The sequence below is a fragment of the Stegostoma tigrinum genome, unplaced genomic scaffold, assembly GCF_030684315.1.
Source record: "Stegostoma tigrinum isolate sSteTig4 unplaced genomic scaffold, sSteTig4.hap1 scaffold_80, whole genome shotgun sequence".
NCBI classification, from domain to species: domain Eukaryota; kingdom Metazoa; phylum Chordata; class Chondrichthyes; order Orectolobiformes; family Stegostomatidae; genus Stegostoma; species Stegostoma tigrinum.
The window spans coordinates 1,285,014-1,301,009 of NW_026728747.1; the positions used below are offsets into that span (position 1 = coordinate 1,285,014).

The 15,996-nt window shown below is 42.2% G+C and overlaps 1 protein-coding gene and 1 long non-coding RNA gene across 3 annotated transcripts in view; both read left to right on the forward strand.

Moving 5' to 3' along the window:
- LOC132209279 (uncharacterized) overlaps positions 1–3,952 on the forward strand; it is a 49,326-nt gene extending 45,374 nt beyond the window's left edge. The window contains exons 4-5 of one of the 2 annotated variants that reach the window (XR_009445372.1): positions 1,949–2,055; positions 2,477–3,952. This is a non-coding gene — a long non-coding RNA (uncharacterized LOC132209279). The remainder of the gene's footprint in view (positions 1–1,948; positions 2,056–2,476) is intronic. The other variant, XR_009445371.1, reaches the window with a different exon arrangement.
- Positions 3,953–7,431: 3,479 nt separating this feature from the next.
- On the forward strand, positions 7,432–14,152 carry LOC132209277 (utrophin-like). Its single transcript, XM_059644409.1, has 2 exons — positions 7,432–11,922; positions 13,742–14,152. Exons 1-2 carry the CDS (start codon positions 11,688–11,690, stop codon positions 14,050–14,052), a joined length of 546 nt encoding a protein of 181 aa, XP_059500392.1. The 5' UTR covers positions 7,432–11,687; the 3' UTR covers positions 14,053–14,152.
- The last annotated feature ends 1,844 nt before the right edge of the window (positions 14,153–15,996 follow it).

A 15,996-nucleotide genomic window follows, 5' to 3' on the forward strand; every position in this document is an offset into this window, starting at 1 on the left:
ATGTTCCTATTTATTGTGTATTCCCTTTATGTCCTCATGAAAAGCAATGCATCACACTTGTCAGAGTTGTGCTCCATCTGTTGCTTTCCTGCCTTCTCCGCCAACCCATCTAATATCATTTTGGAACTTGGAGCTATCCTCTGTCCTAGCCACCTTACATCCAATTTTTCAGTTGTCTGCCAATTTACCAATTGTGCCCCCCATGTTCAAGTCTGAATCGTTCATCTATAAAATAAATTAAAGGGGCCCCAAAATCAAGCCCTGTGAAACACCAATGGAAATTGCTTTCTGTTCATAAGCACAGCCATGAACAATTACCCTTGTTTCCTGCCACTAAGCCGATTAGTCAACACATTACTCCGTATCCCATGACCCATGAGCTTTCACTTTTTTGCACTTCTCAGGTGGGACGTTATCAATTGCTTTGCTAAAATCCATGTCGACAAATTCATTGCGCAACCCTCATCGATCCTCCTTGCCACTTTCTTAAAGAATTCAACTAAATTTGTAAGTAATGACCTTACCTTGACAAAGCCGTGCTGACTATCCATGACTAGTCCATGCCTTTCTCAGTTAGTTTATTTGATCTCTCAGATCGATTTTAAAATTTTCCCACCACTAACGTAAGACAAGCAGGCTTTTAATTGTTTGGCATTTCCTTCGTACCCTTTATAAACAATGGAACCACATTTATATTCCTTCTCTAATTGATTTAAAACAAAATTTGCCCTGAGGATGATTAGTTTAGTCTTGCATGTGCTGGTGCTACCCTCCCAATGGAGGAAGGGGGACTTTTCATCCAAATTCCCTACTTGTTTCCTTTGTTTTAATTTTCTTTTCTTGTAAATATTTCACCCAGTTCCCTTTTAAGTGAAGCACTAGATTTTGCTTGAATAATCACTTACAGTAAAAGCATTCCCTATTCCATTATATGGAAACTTTTCCTCTAACTTTCCCATCATTGTTGTGTGAACAAATCCTGGCCTGAATCACAAGAAACAAACTGTGTCTCTTCAGAATTTTTTTTTGTTTGTTAGGGGTCTTATCTCATGAAAAAACAAAAATCAAGCTCTGTTTTTCTGAAACTGGAACAGCAACATTAGAAGCTGCAAGTTCTTCAGTATGTTTGGGAGATCTAGAGTGAATTGTCCCGGAAACCAGATGTTCCACAACATGGTTCTGTGCTCGTGACCATTGGCCTTGAGATTGGTCTCATCTGTCCAGTATTGGAGAATCAGCCTTTGCCTGCTAGAATAGACCAATCATAAAGTCACCAATTGTAAGAGATGCAGTGTTTACCTTCCCTGCATTTGACCTTACTATTGAAATTTTTTTTACAATTATGTGGCTTCTGTCAGATTCTAGTAACTATTTGGAGCCACAGGTGAGAGCTGGTGAAGGTGAGGATGAACCCAGCATGAGCTGCTCAAAAAAAAAGTGAATCAAACAATTTTTTTTGCCCTCTCTCTTAGTCACTCCAAATCCTCTTGAAGCATCTTTGTATCTTCCTCTCAATTCTCATTTCCAACCAGTGATGTGATTTGTCAGTCACGGTGTTTTTCTGTAAATATGCCCATCTTCATCCTTTGTCCCCATCCACAGATTAGCACATTTAATATGAAGAACATAATATGAAAAACATATAGACCACATCAGATGAATTTCCCTCTTCAATACTTCTGATATCTGATAAATAGAGGCCTTCTAATGGGCATTAACATGTTGTGTCAGCATTGCTTGACTGTTGCTTAAGGTTGCGGTGGTAATTAGTCTTTCTGCATTAAATGTACTTTCAATATTAGAAACTTAAGTGATTGACTACTTCATTGGAACCTAATACAATTATCAGTGTTTTTTTTGACAGTGCTGATTGATTGGATTTACTAAATGGAAATGTACAGTGTTGCTTTCAAATGGTGATAATTTCTCAATGGAATTTCACGTGCAGGCACTCAGACATGAACTAATGGATAAGGAGGAGACAATCATAACTGCTTTGGATTCAGCCCATAGAAGGGCCAGAGGAGCCGCGCTGACACCTTCATGTTTAAACAGGTCAGCCACTTCATCTATTGCAGGAACAACCACTTTTCTGCAGAACACTTGGCTTTATAGAGGAGTAAGATTTTAGAAATAAAGTAATGCTAAGCTGGAGAGTGAGAAATAATGCAGGGACTCGTATGTTATTTAAAGAAACATGTTACAGCGCATGACAGAAGATTCTGTGACAGTTACTTAGAATTGTTTGTTGTGGGAACAATTGAAAATGTTTCCACTCACCTAGTGATCGTGGTAACTTCAAATTATTAGAAAATTTATAGATCAGCATCTTGAAATATGTTTTTGTTCATTTTCACAAAACGTTACATGACTTTACGTTCTGCAATGTGTTCTTAATTACCATATTCAAAAGCAAAAAGCATGTGTTTACTGTCCTACCATATTTTGGTGATGTATTGATGTGTCTCATTTTCAGAGGACACTTTTCTGCGTGCCACGAGATGTATATCAGCCATACCAAAATGCTGCCTTTGCCTGAGACAGGGAAGATCAACTGACTTTGGGGAAATGGAGAATCATTCATGAATCCAGTTACTTTCTGATCTGACAGCTTTGTGGCATCTGAATGGATAACAATTTGATCTGGTAATCTCAATTGATAGAGTGCAAATGTGTAGTGATGCATTTTGGGAGCTCTGGTAAGTGAAAGATGTTCACAATGACTAGTAGATCCCTAGAGAGCACTGAGAAACAAAGGGACCTTGATGTCCAAAAGCAAGAGTTCATGCCCTCTGCTTCTGGCCTTTCAGGCAAAGTTGGATCCAACACTCCACTGAGTCTTAGATCCCATGAGCTCTTGTTTTGTTGACCAGTCTGCTATCACTGACCTTATCAAAAACATATAGACCACATCAGATGAATTTCCCTCTTCAACACTTCTGATATCTCCTCAATAAAAATTAGATAAAATTTGCAAACCATGGCATTACCTCAACAAAGCCATGCTGACTATCCCCGAACATTCCATGTTTCTCCAAGTGCAGCGACATTTTGTCCCTTAAAATTCTTTCTGATAACTTCCCTACCACCAAGGTTAGACTGGCTTGTAACTTCTGGATCTGTCCTTTCTTCTTTTATATAAAAGTATGAGCGGTCCTCTGGCACCTTAGCTGTGGCCAGAAATGACTTGAAAAATCTTTGCCAGGACCTTTTGATATCTCCTCCCCTGCTTCATAAAGTCATGCAGTATAGAAACAGGCTCACTTGATCAACATCAATGCCAACTAACAAACATCAAACTACTGATCCCATTTACCTGCACTGAGTCATTACCTGCCATACCCTGGCCCTTTAAATGCTCATCTGTTGCTTCTTTAATATTGCAAGCGTATCTGCCTTCTCCACCTTGTCAAGCAGCATATTACATGTTTGTATCACTTTTGGTGAAAACACTTGCCTCAGATCCCCTCTAAATAGCTGACAGTTTACCTGAAATCTATGCCCCCTGACTTAAACTCGTCTACTGGTTCTCACAATCAATCTATGCCTCTCATAATTTTGTATACGTCGATCAGATTTCCCCTCAGCCTCCTCTGCTGCATGGAAAACGCAATTAGCCTACCAGTTTCTCCTCATAAAACTTGCATTCAATCACAAAACAACACCCTGAAACATATACTATCAACCAACCTGGCCAACATCTCTGTCTCCGGCTTGCTACAGTGTTCCAGTGAAGCCCAGCACAAGCAGACAGAACAACACCTCATTTTCTACTTGGGGACCTGACAGCCCTCCAGACTTAACATTGAGTTCTGCAATGTTAGGGCCTAAACTCTCCCATATCCCAGCGCCCCCACCCCACACACCAACCCTCTGCTCTCAGTAACACTGTCTGCCCGTCACAGGGCCCTCACCCCCTCCTCTAAGTAATACTGCCCGTCACAGGGCCCTCGCCCCCCCCCCCTCTCAGTAACACTGCCCGTCACAGGGCCCTCGCCCCCCCCCCCCCTCTCAGTAACACTGCCCGTCACAGGGACATCACCCCCTCCTCTCAGTAATACTGCCCGTCACAGGGCCCTCGCGCCCCCCTCTCAGTAACACTGCCCGTCACAGGGACATCACCCACTCCTCTCAGTAATACTGCTTGCCATAGGGCCCTCACCTGCCCCTCTCAGTTATGCACTGACTGACTGTCACAGGGCCCTCACCCCCTCCTCTCAGTAACACACTCCGTCACAGTGCCCTCAGACTGTCACAGAGCGCTCACCGCTCCGCTCAGTCACACTGCCATATACAGGGCCCTCACGTGCTCCTCTCAGTAACACTGCCTGTCACAGAACCCTCACGCGATCCTTTCAGTAACACTGCCCATCACAGGGACCTTACCCGCTCCTTTCAGTAACACTGCCTGTCACAGGGACCTTACCCGCTCCTCTCAGTAACACTGCCTGTCACAGGGCCCTCACCCGCTCCTTTCAATAACACTGCCCGTCACAGGGACCTTACCTGCTCCTCTCAGTAACACTGCCCGTCACAGGGACCTTACCTGCTCCTCTCAGTAACACTGACTGTCACAGGGCTCTCACCCGCTCCACTCAGTCACACTACCTGTTACAGTGCCCCTACCCGCTCCTCTCAGTAACACTGACTGTCACAGGGCCCTCACCCGCTCCTCTGTTACACTGACTGACTGTCACAGGGCCCTCACCCACTCGTCTCAGTAACACTGACTGATTGGAAAGGGCGCTCACCCACTCCTCTCAGTAACATCCCCTGACTGTCACTGGGCCCTCACCCGCTCCTCTCAGTAACACTGCCCGTCACAGCGCCCTCACCCACTCCTCTAAGTAACACAACTGTCACAGAGCCCTCACCCACTCCTCTCAGTAATACTGTCTGCCACAGGGCCCTCACCCCCTCCTCTCTTTAACACACTCCGCCACCGTGCCCTCACCCCCTCCTTTCAGTAACACTGCCAGTCACAGGGTGCCCACCCGTTGCCCTCAGTAACACTGACAGACTGTCACAGGGCCCTCACCCGCTCCTCTCAGTAACACTGCCCGTCACAGGGACCTTAGCCGTTCCTCTGAGTAAGACTGCCTGTCGCAGGGCCCTCACCCACTCCTCTCAGTAACACGGCCCGTCACAGGGCCCTCAACTGCTCCTCTTGGTAACTCTGACTATCTCCCGGCCTTAAACCCCTCCTCTCAGAATCACTGACTGAATGTCACAGGCCTCTCACTCCCTCCTCTCAGTAACACTGCCTGTCACAGAGCCCTCATCCGCTGTTCTGAGTAACACTGGCTGACTGTCACAGTGCCCTTACCTTGCCCACTTATCTGAATTAGAGACAATATCAATGTGGTTGCTTTATCAAGAACAAATACGGAGAGAAATTAATGTCACAATCAAAGTGAACTTGATTAGTAAGAGAATGTGATGGAATGTCTTTATTTATTTAATATAAGTATGTTATTACTGATTTTATGACCTGAAGTCACAGCCGTATTCAATCAGCTTCACTGTCTATATTTGCAACTCATTGACATAAAGTATTTAGTGACGTTCAAAATTGATCCCAATGTTTCCTAATCAGATTTTTTGAAAAGCCAGTGCCAGACTTTGTGAATAACAATACCTGACACCAGGTTCATAGCTAAAACAAAAGATTTTACAGTTTATGAACAATATAGTATCTTTTTTAAAAAAAGTTAAGCAAAAAGGTATTCTGACGAACGCCTATGACTTAAACATCATCTTTTTTGATTCTAGCCCCAATTCTAGCAAAGACAGAAAGACAGACAAACAGATTATAATTAAGGAATGTATCAAAGAGAAAAAACTAAATCAAGTGTAACTGGCCAGTTTACTTAACCAGACTGCATGATCTTTAAAATGGAAAGAACTGTGGATGCTGCAAATCAGGAACAAAAACAAAGCTGCTGGAAAAGCTCAGCAGGTCCAGCAGCATCTGTGAAGGAAAAAAAGAAGTAAGATTTCAGATCTGTTAACCCTTCTTCTGATCAGGTCTGAGGAAGGGCCACCAGATCTGACATCGTACCTCTTTTTTGCCTTCACAGATGTTTTCAGACCTGCTGAGCTTTTCCAGAAATTTTGTTTTTGTCCATCATCTAAAATCTCACAGTCAGATGAGATTGTATGTTAAGTTAAAATCTGAACAATCTACAGATGCTGTAAATCAGAAACAAAAACAGAAGTTGCTGTAAAAAACCAGCAGATCTGGCAGCATCTATGGAGAGAAAACAGAGTTAACATTTTGGGTCGTATTACCCTTCCTCAGAATTCCTTATTTCTAAGTGTCACAGGATCTGAAACGTTAATTCTAACTTCTGTCCATAGATGCTGCCAGACTCGCTGAGCATTTCCAGTAATTTCTGAGCTTCTGTCTTGGTTTCTGAAAACATTGAGCTATGCAAATACCTTTCAGTAGGCTTTGGGGGATATTTAATTATTACTTGTAACAGAGGACCTCTTAACTTAGAATAAGTTGATAATGGGAGGACAACCAGTTGGCAATCAAATCTCTGTCCTGTAGCTTTTGCAGGGACAATCCTTCTGATTTAAAGACAGTTCAATATTGGTTTCTCTTTGCTAATGACTCATCAATAGAGTTTTCTTGGAAGAAGAATTGACCTGCAATTAACATCCAGACCTAGCCTCATAAACAAATATCAAATTGTTTCTTCTTTTTTCACATAAGCTGCTGCTCACAGTCCAAAGGTCACTCTCAGCTCACAGTTCACAGCTCCAAACCAAAAATGATAATGAACTTAAGTACTAGGAGGAGTAAGACAATTCAGCTCCTTGAGCCCCGCTGTTTGATATGATTGTGGTTGATCTTATCTCTGCTGCAACTTCAGTTTCCTACCTGCTCTCCATAATTCTTGAACCCATTATGAACTCAAAAATCGTTCTATCTCCTCTTCAAATTTGCTCAATGTCACAGCCCTCCAATGCCTTCTCAGGGAGTGAATTCCAGAGATTCATGACCCTTCCAGTGTAGAAATTTTTCATCATCCCTTTAAACCTTCTTTCCCTATGCTAAAACTATGACCTCTTGTTCTATTGCCCGCATGAGGAACCATCCTTTCCACGTCAACTTTATCAATCTGCTTGAACATATTATATCCCTCAATTAGATCCCTTCTCATTGTTCTGAACACCTGAGAATGTAGGCCGAAACTACTCTGTCTGTCTTAAGACGCATTCTCGTCTCTGGAATCATCCTGGTGAACCTCCACTGGACTGCCTCCAATACAATGACATCTCTCCTTAAGTAAGGAGACCAGAACTGTACACAGGGCTCCAGGTGTGGACTCACTAATGCCTTGCATAGTTGCAGCGACCTTCTTTTGTATTTGTATACTCTCTTTCTTGAGCAACAAATGCCAAAATTCCATTTGCCTTCCTTAATACCTGCTGTACCTGCTTACTGAGTTTCTGTGATTCATAAAACTAAAAAAAATGAAGGTTTCAATGCTGTTAAAATGAAATCCATCCAAGTAAAATTAAAATAATGATAAGAGGACATTAATAGAAAATGAAAACATTTTTCTCTCTCTGGAGAGCAATATTGAACAGGCTTCACATAATAATGTTATTTGTGAGCTTGGATTCTATACTGGAGGAATGCTGCGCAAGTTTTAAGTTTGAATTGTCCACCTATACCGTGTGTAGTGAGAAGGACAAGACGTGGGTTTTAATCTAATAATTTTCTGTGTTCTTCTGTTATAAATATACATAGGCATCCGTTTGTGAGCATTTTCAGTAATTGAATACCACAGTAAAGAGAACGAAAATTTATCTCACCCTGGAATCTGAATTGTCCAGTATCACCATCAACTGGGATCATAACACTTGTCATTTCAAAGGCCAAACCTGATATTACCACTCGATTCCTCAACTAAAATGGAATTTGATTCATTCAGTTGTCATACATGAATGACCTTGATAGTGTGTTGTAAATTATAAAGTGAAACAAAATAGCCCTTCACCATTTTTCTTGTAAAGCAAATCCATCATATTCGATTGTTGTAGTGGTATAAAACACTAGTAAGTCACACATTGCAAAGTCCTCCTGAATGTGAGCCAGACATTTACATAGATCTGTGGTTAACCTCAAGAGGCAACCCAATCTTGTATTTGTTTCCTTTTTAGGCCACTTTTCTGACAACAAAGACTTCACCAGTCTCCTTAAACAGCTGAGATCAGACTAATTACAAAGCTCTATTTTGTCCATAACCTACCCTTGATCAATGCTAAAGAAGATACACTAGCATTTAAATAAAATTGTATTTATAGAGTCAGAGAGTGATACAACACGAAACAGACCTTTCAGTCCAATTAGTCCATGCTGACCATAATCCCAAACTAAAGTAGTCCTGCCTGCCTCCTGCGCTCGGCCATATCCCTCCATTCATGTACTTACCTGGATGTCTTTTAAATAGTGAAACTGTACCCGCATCCACCAATTCTTCTGGAAGTTCATTCCACATATGAACAATCCTCTGTATAAAAATATTGCCCCTCGTTTCCTTTTTAAATCTTTCTCCTCTCATCTTAAAACTATGCCCCATAGTTTTGAAATCCTCCACAGTAGGGAAAAGACATTTGGCGTTCACCTTATCTAGATCCCTCATTATTTTATAAACATTCATCGGGTGACCCCGAAACCTCCTAAGATGCAGTGAAAAAAGCCCCAGTCTATTCTCACCTTAAATCTCAAAACCTCCATTTCTGGCAACATCCTGGTAATTCTTTTCTGAACCCTCTCCAGCTTAATAATATCCTTCCTTGAACACCGACCAGAATTGGACACAACAGTTTAGAAGAGGCCTCACCAATATCCTGTACAACTTCAACATGGCATTCCAACTCTTCTCCTCAAAGGTCTGAGTCATGAAACACCTTCTTAACTACCGAAAGAACTACAGATGCTGTAAATCGCGAACAAAAACAAAGTTGCTGTCAAATCTCAGGAAGTCTGGCAGCTTCTTTGAAGGAAAAAACAAAGTTAACGTTTCGGGTCTGGTGACCTTTCCTCAAAACTGGCATTTCCCCTCTTTGCTGTCCACTGTACCACCGATTTTGGTATCATCTGCAAACTTACTAACCAGGCCTTCTATATCCTCATCTAAATCATTTATATAAATGACAACCAAAAGCAGACCCAGCAATGATCCCTGTGGAACACTGCTGGCAACAGGCCTCCAGTATGGAAAACTTCCTTGCATCACCACTCTCCATCTCCTGCCTTTTATCCAATTTTGTTTAGTTTCTACTTAATTAATATTCCAGTAATAAACATCCCTGATGAGCTGCGGAACGGTCACCGCACCCGAAACGTTAACGCTGTTTTTGTTTTCCATCACAGATGTTGCCAGACCCGGTGAGCTATTCCAGCAACTTTGTTTTAGTTCCTGATGAGCTGCGACTTTGTACTTGACTGATTTCCAACATCAAAAGTTCTAAAGGTTGGAAGAGATTGGTTTACCTTGACTTCCTAGCTTGAAAATGTGCCTTTTATGCAAAGAAACTGTACTCTGGGACAGTGGTTTTTCAGATTTACCTGCAGGTCCAGCTGTGAATCGGAGTTGAAGTAGTTGCAAGCACTGATGAATAGGCAGCTATTTAGCCTCTGGATGGAATCCTGTGGAAGCGACGAGGGTCTAGGTCATTGACTCGAGAACTGATGAGGGAACGGCTTGCCCCAACCAGCTTCCCTTCAGGGGAACGCCAGCCTCAGGTCGCTCCCCTCAAGGGGTATGTCATCCTGACCTTGCTCCTCTCATGCGTAGGCAGCTACATCTTTCTCCCCTCTGGCACATAATAGACCGGTGGAAAACCTGGTGGGATGTCACTTTCCATGAGCGGTTGGCTAACCAGAACCCAGCATGTGTACTAAGCAGCAGTGTCACTTGGGAGGTGATGATCTCTGTTACCATTGGCAACCAACCTACGATTATTGCTCGATCTCGGACCAGGATTGAGTGAAACACCATTAGCACGCCACTTCCCCTTCTTGATGTTGCACATTGAATGCCTTTGAAAGCCTGTTACATTTCTTAATGGTGACTCCCCTGCCCACTGTTGACTCAATACCAGTTGTTGTGGGATGATGTATGTGTACGTCAGTTGCTCAATTGGGGACTTTAACTCGCAATGAAGTTGGGAAGTTATGCACAAGTCTTCTCACCATGGATTTAATCTGGCTCTAAGCAGAATTGTAGGTGGTGCCATCCTTCCACCTGATTAAATGTCCTCTATTTTCAAACTTGCCACAAGGGAAAGTACAAAATCCCGCTGTTTTTGTTATCAATTCATGGTTTTTAATTTTGCAATCAGTGTCGTAAGCAGCAGATTAGTTCAGTCCTTGTGAAATTGAAGGCAATGCAACACTTTAATTGGTCACTTTTTAACATGGCAGGTTCTCAGACTGAGGAAATGGTGAATGTTGTTGATCTTTAATGCAATATAATGGAGGAGAGAAAAATCTGGACTATAGAGCCCACAGGAAGAAAATTATAATCTGTCAGTGCTGCCTCCATTAGAACAATGCCAAGTAAATACCCGTCCCCATATCGAACAATAGAAGTTTCCTGCATATCAGAACATACCCATTGAGTGGGGAACTGATGAATAATGCAGGAGCACCATCGGATTGAAATACTTTTATTCTAAGAATTTCAGAACATGCTGGGATTTTTATAGCAAGCAATACTTGTGATGGAATATTCTTTTAATGTCAAAATGCTGCAACAGTTTGGAAGAACCAATATTAAATGGATATTATTGCAGATAATATATGTGAATTAAATAAAATTGTTTGCTTAAAGTATTTTGTAATTCGAATTGAATGTCGCATTTTTGTATCTTAGTTGTCTTCTGTTTCTAATTTTTCTTATTTTTATAGAGCAGGTATTGTCCTGGTCACTTGTAATGCTGCCAATTCAAGATTAACTACATGGATGGTCTCTATCAGTTGCTTAATCCCCGATGTCAGTTTGCAATCCTGAATCCAAGATTGTCACTTCATCTTTCAATTCTGTGTATAATCAAAGTCTGAGATCAACAGCTTTCATTTTACTATCTGGAAGTCAATCAGTGCAGATTTTGTTTGTAAACAAGCGTTCTGTATGTAAAACTGCTTCGTTTAATTAGATTAGTTAGTTAAGATTCATTTTAATGAAATGAATCATAACTAAGCTTCATCTCTTCCTCATTCTGATTCTGAACACATGGTATGTCACGCAATGGCAATTCAATTTTGCATTGGTGCCGGTTCAAACCATGTGTTTTCCAACTACAGATTGATACAGATGAAATTGTACCATTTCCTTTTTAGTACCATTCTCACCATACAGTGTTTCTGTTCATTACGTTTCTGTGCACAGTTCTGAACCAGTCCCCTTGCCCCTGAGCTTGCCAAATGTCTCAATGTTGTCATGACATTGTCAAAGAATTCATTCCTTGGTAGATTCAGAGATAAATTAATGTAACCTAGTATGTGTTAATGCCTCTGCTGTAATCGGGCGAAACACTCAGGCCATTGTCTTAATTTTTCTCTCTTGTATTTATATTGAAATGTTGACCATGCCATTTGCTCCACTTACTGGAATTGGACTTGTTACAGAAGTGCTGAACGTCAACTTGCCAAATACAATTGGATGAAAAGTATGAGGCCAATCAGTCTCTTGAAACACTTTCTCTATGCAATCAACATAACAACATTCATTGACAATGAAAAATTACGTACGTGCTTCAGAAGATTAGATTTGAAACAGAGATTTGTGAATATGAATGGAGCTATATATGTCCCCATCTCAGGCACCAACCTCAAGTTCACCTGGACTATCTACAACACCTCTGTCACCTTCCTGGACCTCTCTGTCTCCATCTCAGGTAACCACCCAGAAACCGATATCCATTTCAAGCCCACCGACTCCCACAGCTACTTAGAATACACCACCTCCCACCCACCTTCCTGCAAAAATTCCATCCCCTATTCCCAATTCCTTCACCTCCGCCTCATCTGCTCCCAGGATGAGGCATTCCATTCCCGTACACGTCAGATGTCCTTGTTTTTCAACGACCGCAACCCCCCACCCCCCCACCCAACCACACACAGTGGTCAAGAACCATGTCTCCCACATTTCCTGCAACTCATCCCTCACACCTCATCCCCGCAATAAGCACCAAAAGAGAACCCCCTCATCCTCTCATACCACCCTACCAACCTCTGGATACAACGCATCATCCTCCAACACTTCCACCATCTGCAATCTGACCTCACCACCAAAGACATTTTTCTATCCCCACCCTTGTCTACTTTCTGGAGAGACCACTCTCTCCATGACTCCCTTGTTGGCTCCACGCTTCCCTCCAACCCCACCACACCCGACATTTTCCCTGCAACTGCAGGAAGTGCTACACGTGCCCCCATACCTCCTCCCTCACCCCCATCCCAGGCCCCAAGAAGACTTTCCACATCAAGCAGATGTTCAACTGCACATCTACCAATCTGGTATACTGCATCCGCTGTACCCGTTGTGGACTCCTCAACATCGGGGAAACCAAGGAGAGACTTAAGTGTTCTGCAAAGCAGTCCCTATGCTCGGTTCACAACAAACAACTGCACCTCCCAGTCGCGAACAATTTCAACTTCCCCTCCTATTCCTTCGACGACATGTCCATCCTGGGCCTCCTGCAGTGCCACAACAATGCCACCCGAAGGTTGCAGCAACAGCAACTCATATTCTGCTTGGGAACCCTGCAGCCCAATAATATCAATGTGGATTTCACAAGCTTCAAAATCTCCCCTCCCCCTACTGCATCCCAAAACAAGCCCAGCTCGTCCCCGCCTCCCTCACCTGTTCTTTCTCTCACCTATCCCCTCCTCCCACCTCAAACCACACCCCCATTTCCTTCCTACTAACCTCACCCCTTGACCTGTCCATCCTCCCCGGACTGTCCTATCCTCTCCCTACCACCCCACCCACACTCACCTCTACTAGCTCCACCTCTTCAACTTGTCTGTCTCCTCTCCAACTATCTTCCCCTCTATCCATCTTCGATCCACCTCCCCCTCTCTCCCTATTTAGTTCAGAATCCTCTCCCCCTCCCCCTTTTCTGATGAGGGGTCTCGGCCCAACATGTAAGCTTTTGTGCTCCTAAGATGCTGCTTGGCCTGTTGCGTTCATCCAGCTGCACACTTTGTTATCTCTGTATCTCGTAACAACCTCATTGAGTGAGTTCTAGAGCGAATTGTGCAGGGTAGACTTAGGGTTTATCATTCTAACTTGCCAGTCCTGAAAGATGAAACTTGGTTTGTGTTGGATGTTTGTTTTAATAGCTATGAAAGATATCCTGAAAGGATATGTCAAATCTTTTGTTGAGAATTTTACCCATTTAGTCGCTCTAATCTTTTTCCTTTTTTAAAGTTTCCTTGGTAGTCATAAATTTCAAATATCTGCACAATTTTATTTGGCTTTGTATTGGTTCTCTGAGATTTTCTGTTAATGGCTCCATGACCTGCTAGCTCATTACAGAATTTATCATTGATGTGCCTGTAACAAAATCTTTAGTCTTATACTATATATTCCCAATTTCAGGATAAAGTCCAGAGAGACCTTTTAAAGGAAAGGGGTTTCGAAAGAAAACTTCAGTTCCAACGATCAAAGTCATGAATAGTTGATAAATTATTTGCATTTCATATTTCCAGAACCTAACCCGGAAGAGAGAGCCCAGAGAATTGCCAAAGCTGTCCTCAAACAGTCAACAGAAGTGAAGGAAAATTGGGAGCAATTGAAAATCCATGCAAGCAACTGGCAGAAACAGGTGGAAAAGGCATTGGAGAAACTTCAAGAACTGCAGAAAGCTCTGGATGATCTTGAGGCTCATGTGATAACAGCTGAGGGGGTCCACACTGATTGGCAACCTGTGGGTGACCTGCTTATTGACTCATTGCAGGATCACATTGATAAAACCAAAATAAGTGCAATTACATTGCACTTCACTTATGAACAGATGTAACTGCAATGTTGTATCGAGACGATCAGTAATATGAGTACTTAAGTAATATTGATTGAATGGTTGTTAACTTAATTTGAAAATTAAAACTTAGTTGAGCATGCCTTCTGATGATATCACATCGGTAATATTAGTATAATTGAGGATTCTATTAGTCAGTGACATCAGCTGAGTTATCTGCTTGTTGCTATGTTATCAGGATTAAAGGTAAAGTCTTAGCACGCCATTTGGCCACTCCTTAGAGAGAGACAACTGGTTATGATTTAACCTGAAGATCACCATGCCTCGGGCAAGTAGAGGGGTTGAGGCAAAGATCCTTTGTGGTAAGCTCACTGGTGTGGCAATTGAGCCCTCTCTGCAGGGCATCACTTTGCATCACAAACCAACCGTTCAGCCAACTGAATTTGAATGGAGCTTAGGATTGTAGAGTAATCCATGCAATTGTATTTTTTTGAATGAATGTTTCTAACTGGGACTCTCTCACTGGCAAACTTTTTAAAAGCCAGCTCAGCCGTACAGGTTAGATGAGTTCCTGATCTCAGCTGAATTTTTTGATCTGGGGTGGGTCAGCGTTAGGAGTTCAGTGATTGGAATGAATTCTCATTAAATTAGCGAGAGGGATACTACACGTGAATAGACCGATGTTTTGAAAAGAGGATGAGATACGAGCAAAAGTTTAATTGATGGAGAAGACCAGCCACAATCATCATCAACGGTGGAGCAGGCTTGAGCAGCCATGCAACATTGTGCTGCCGCTATTTGACTTGCTCCGTGAAGAGGAAGGAAAAGGGTCAAAGTTTCAAAAATGCTGAAGACCACATCATTCTACAACCTCAAAATTTGATTGTGTTCAGCATATTATCACTACTGGTACCCCTCTTTCCTGGTCTATCATCTCAGCAGCTCTACTCTGCCCAAAAGCTGGTTACCAGTGACATTTTTGAAGGCTCTTCCCAAGTCTGAAAATCATTTTTGTTACGTAGAATCAGAGTTGGCGTGTGGAAGGAGGTCTTCTGGCATATCATAGCTCTTTGAAATAACTCCCCAATTCATCCCTGTCTGCTGTGCAATGTCTTCAACCACTTTATATCTCTTTAATGGAGGCAAAGTTTTGAAGGCATCTGAAAGGAGTATTAACGATCCCAGAATACAACTGAGCCTTATTAAGTTCTTAGTTCTGATGATCAAGAGCTTGATCAAAGAGGATTGTTTTAAAAAGTGCCTTAAAAGAGGAAAGGTACAGCGGCGAAGAGGTGGAGGAAGTCTCTTGTTGGGTTTGAAGCCTACACAATTAAATGTTTGACAACCAGTAGTGGGCCATTTAAAATCAAGAGTGGGCAAGAGGACATAATTAGACGAGTGCAGATATCCTGAAGTATGGTTGGACTGGTGGAGATTACCAAAATAGCGATAGGCGTAGCCAAGGAACGATGTGTAAACAAAAATGAGAATTTAATAAATTTACTGTTAATAGTATCAGTGAGTTAGAAAGTACGGAGAATAGGATTTGTTTCAAGATGAGACTCAGGCAGTGGAGTTTTAGATGACCTCATAACACTCTTGGTCACCTGTAGAGAGTTATTATCTGACACTCCACTCAAGCCAATTCTATGATCTTTTGATCTTTCTGCTTATAAATTGTGTGTCTGTGTGGTCACCTCACTAACTGCACCTGGTGAAGGTGGCTGCACTCCAAAAGCTTGTGTGATTTCAAATGAACCAGTTGGACGACAAGCTGGTGTCATGTGACTTCTGACTTCAAACAGTTATAGAATATGTTTTCAATCCTACCTTGACTTGATAATAAGACATCTTCCTAAAATTTATAAAATGAGAAGTATGTCTAACCCTGAGCCTTAGAGTGTTTTAGATGCCATGGGCAAATGTGGGACTCCAGCAGGGAATAAATTGGAATTGTCAGGTCCAGAAGTGAAGTAGTTCCAGATG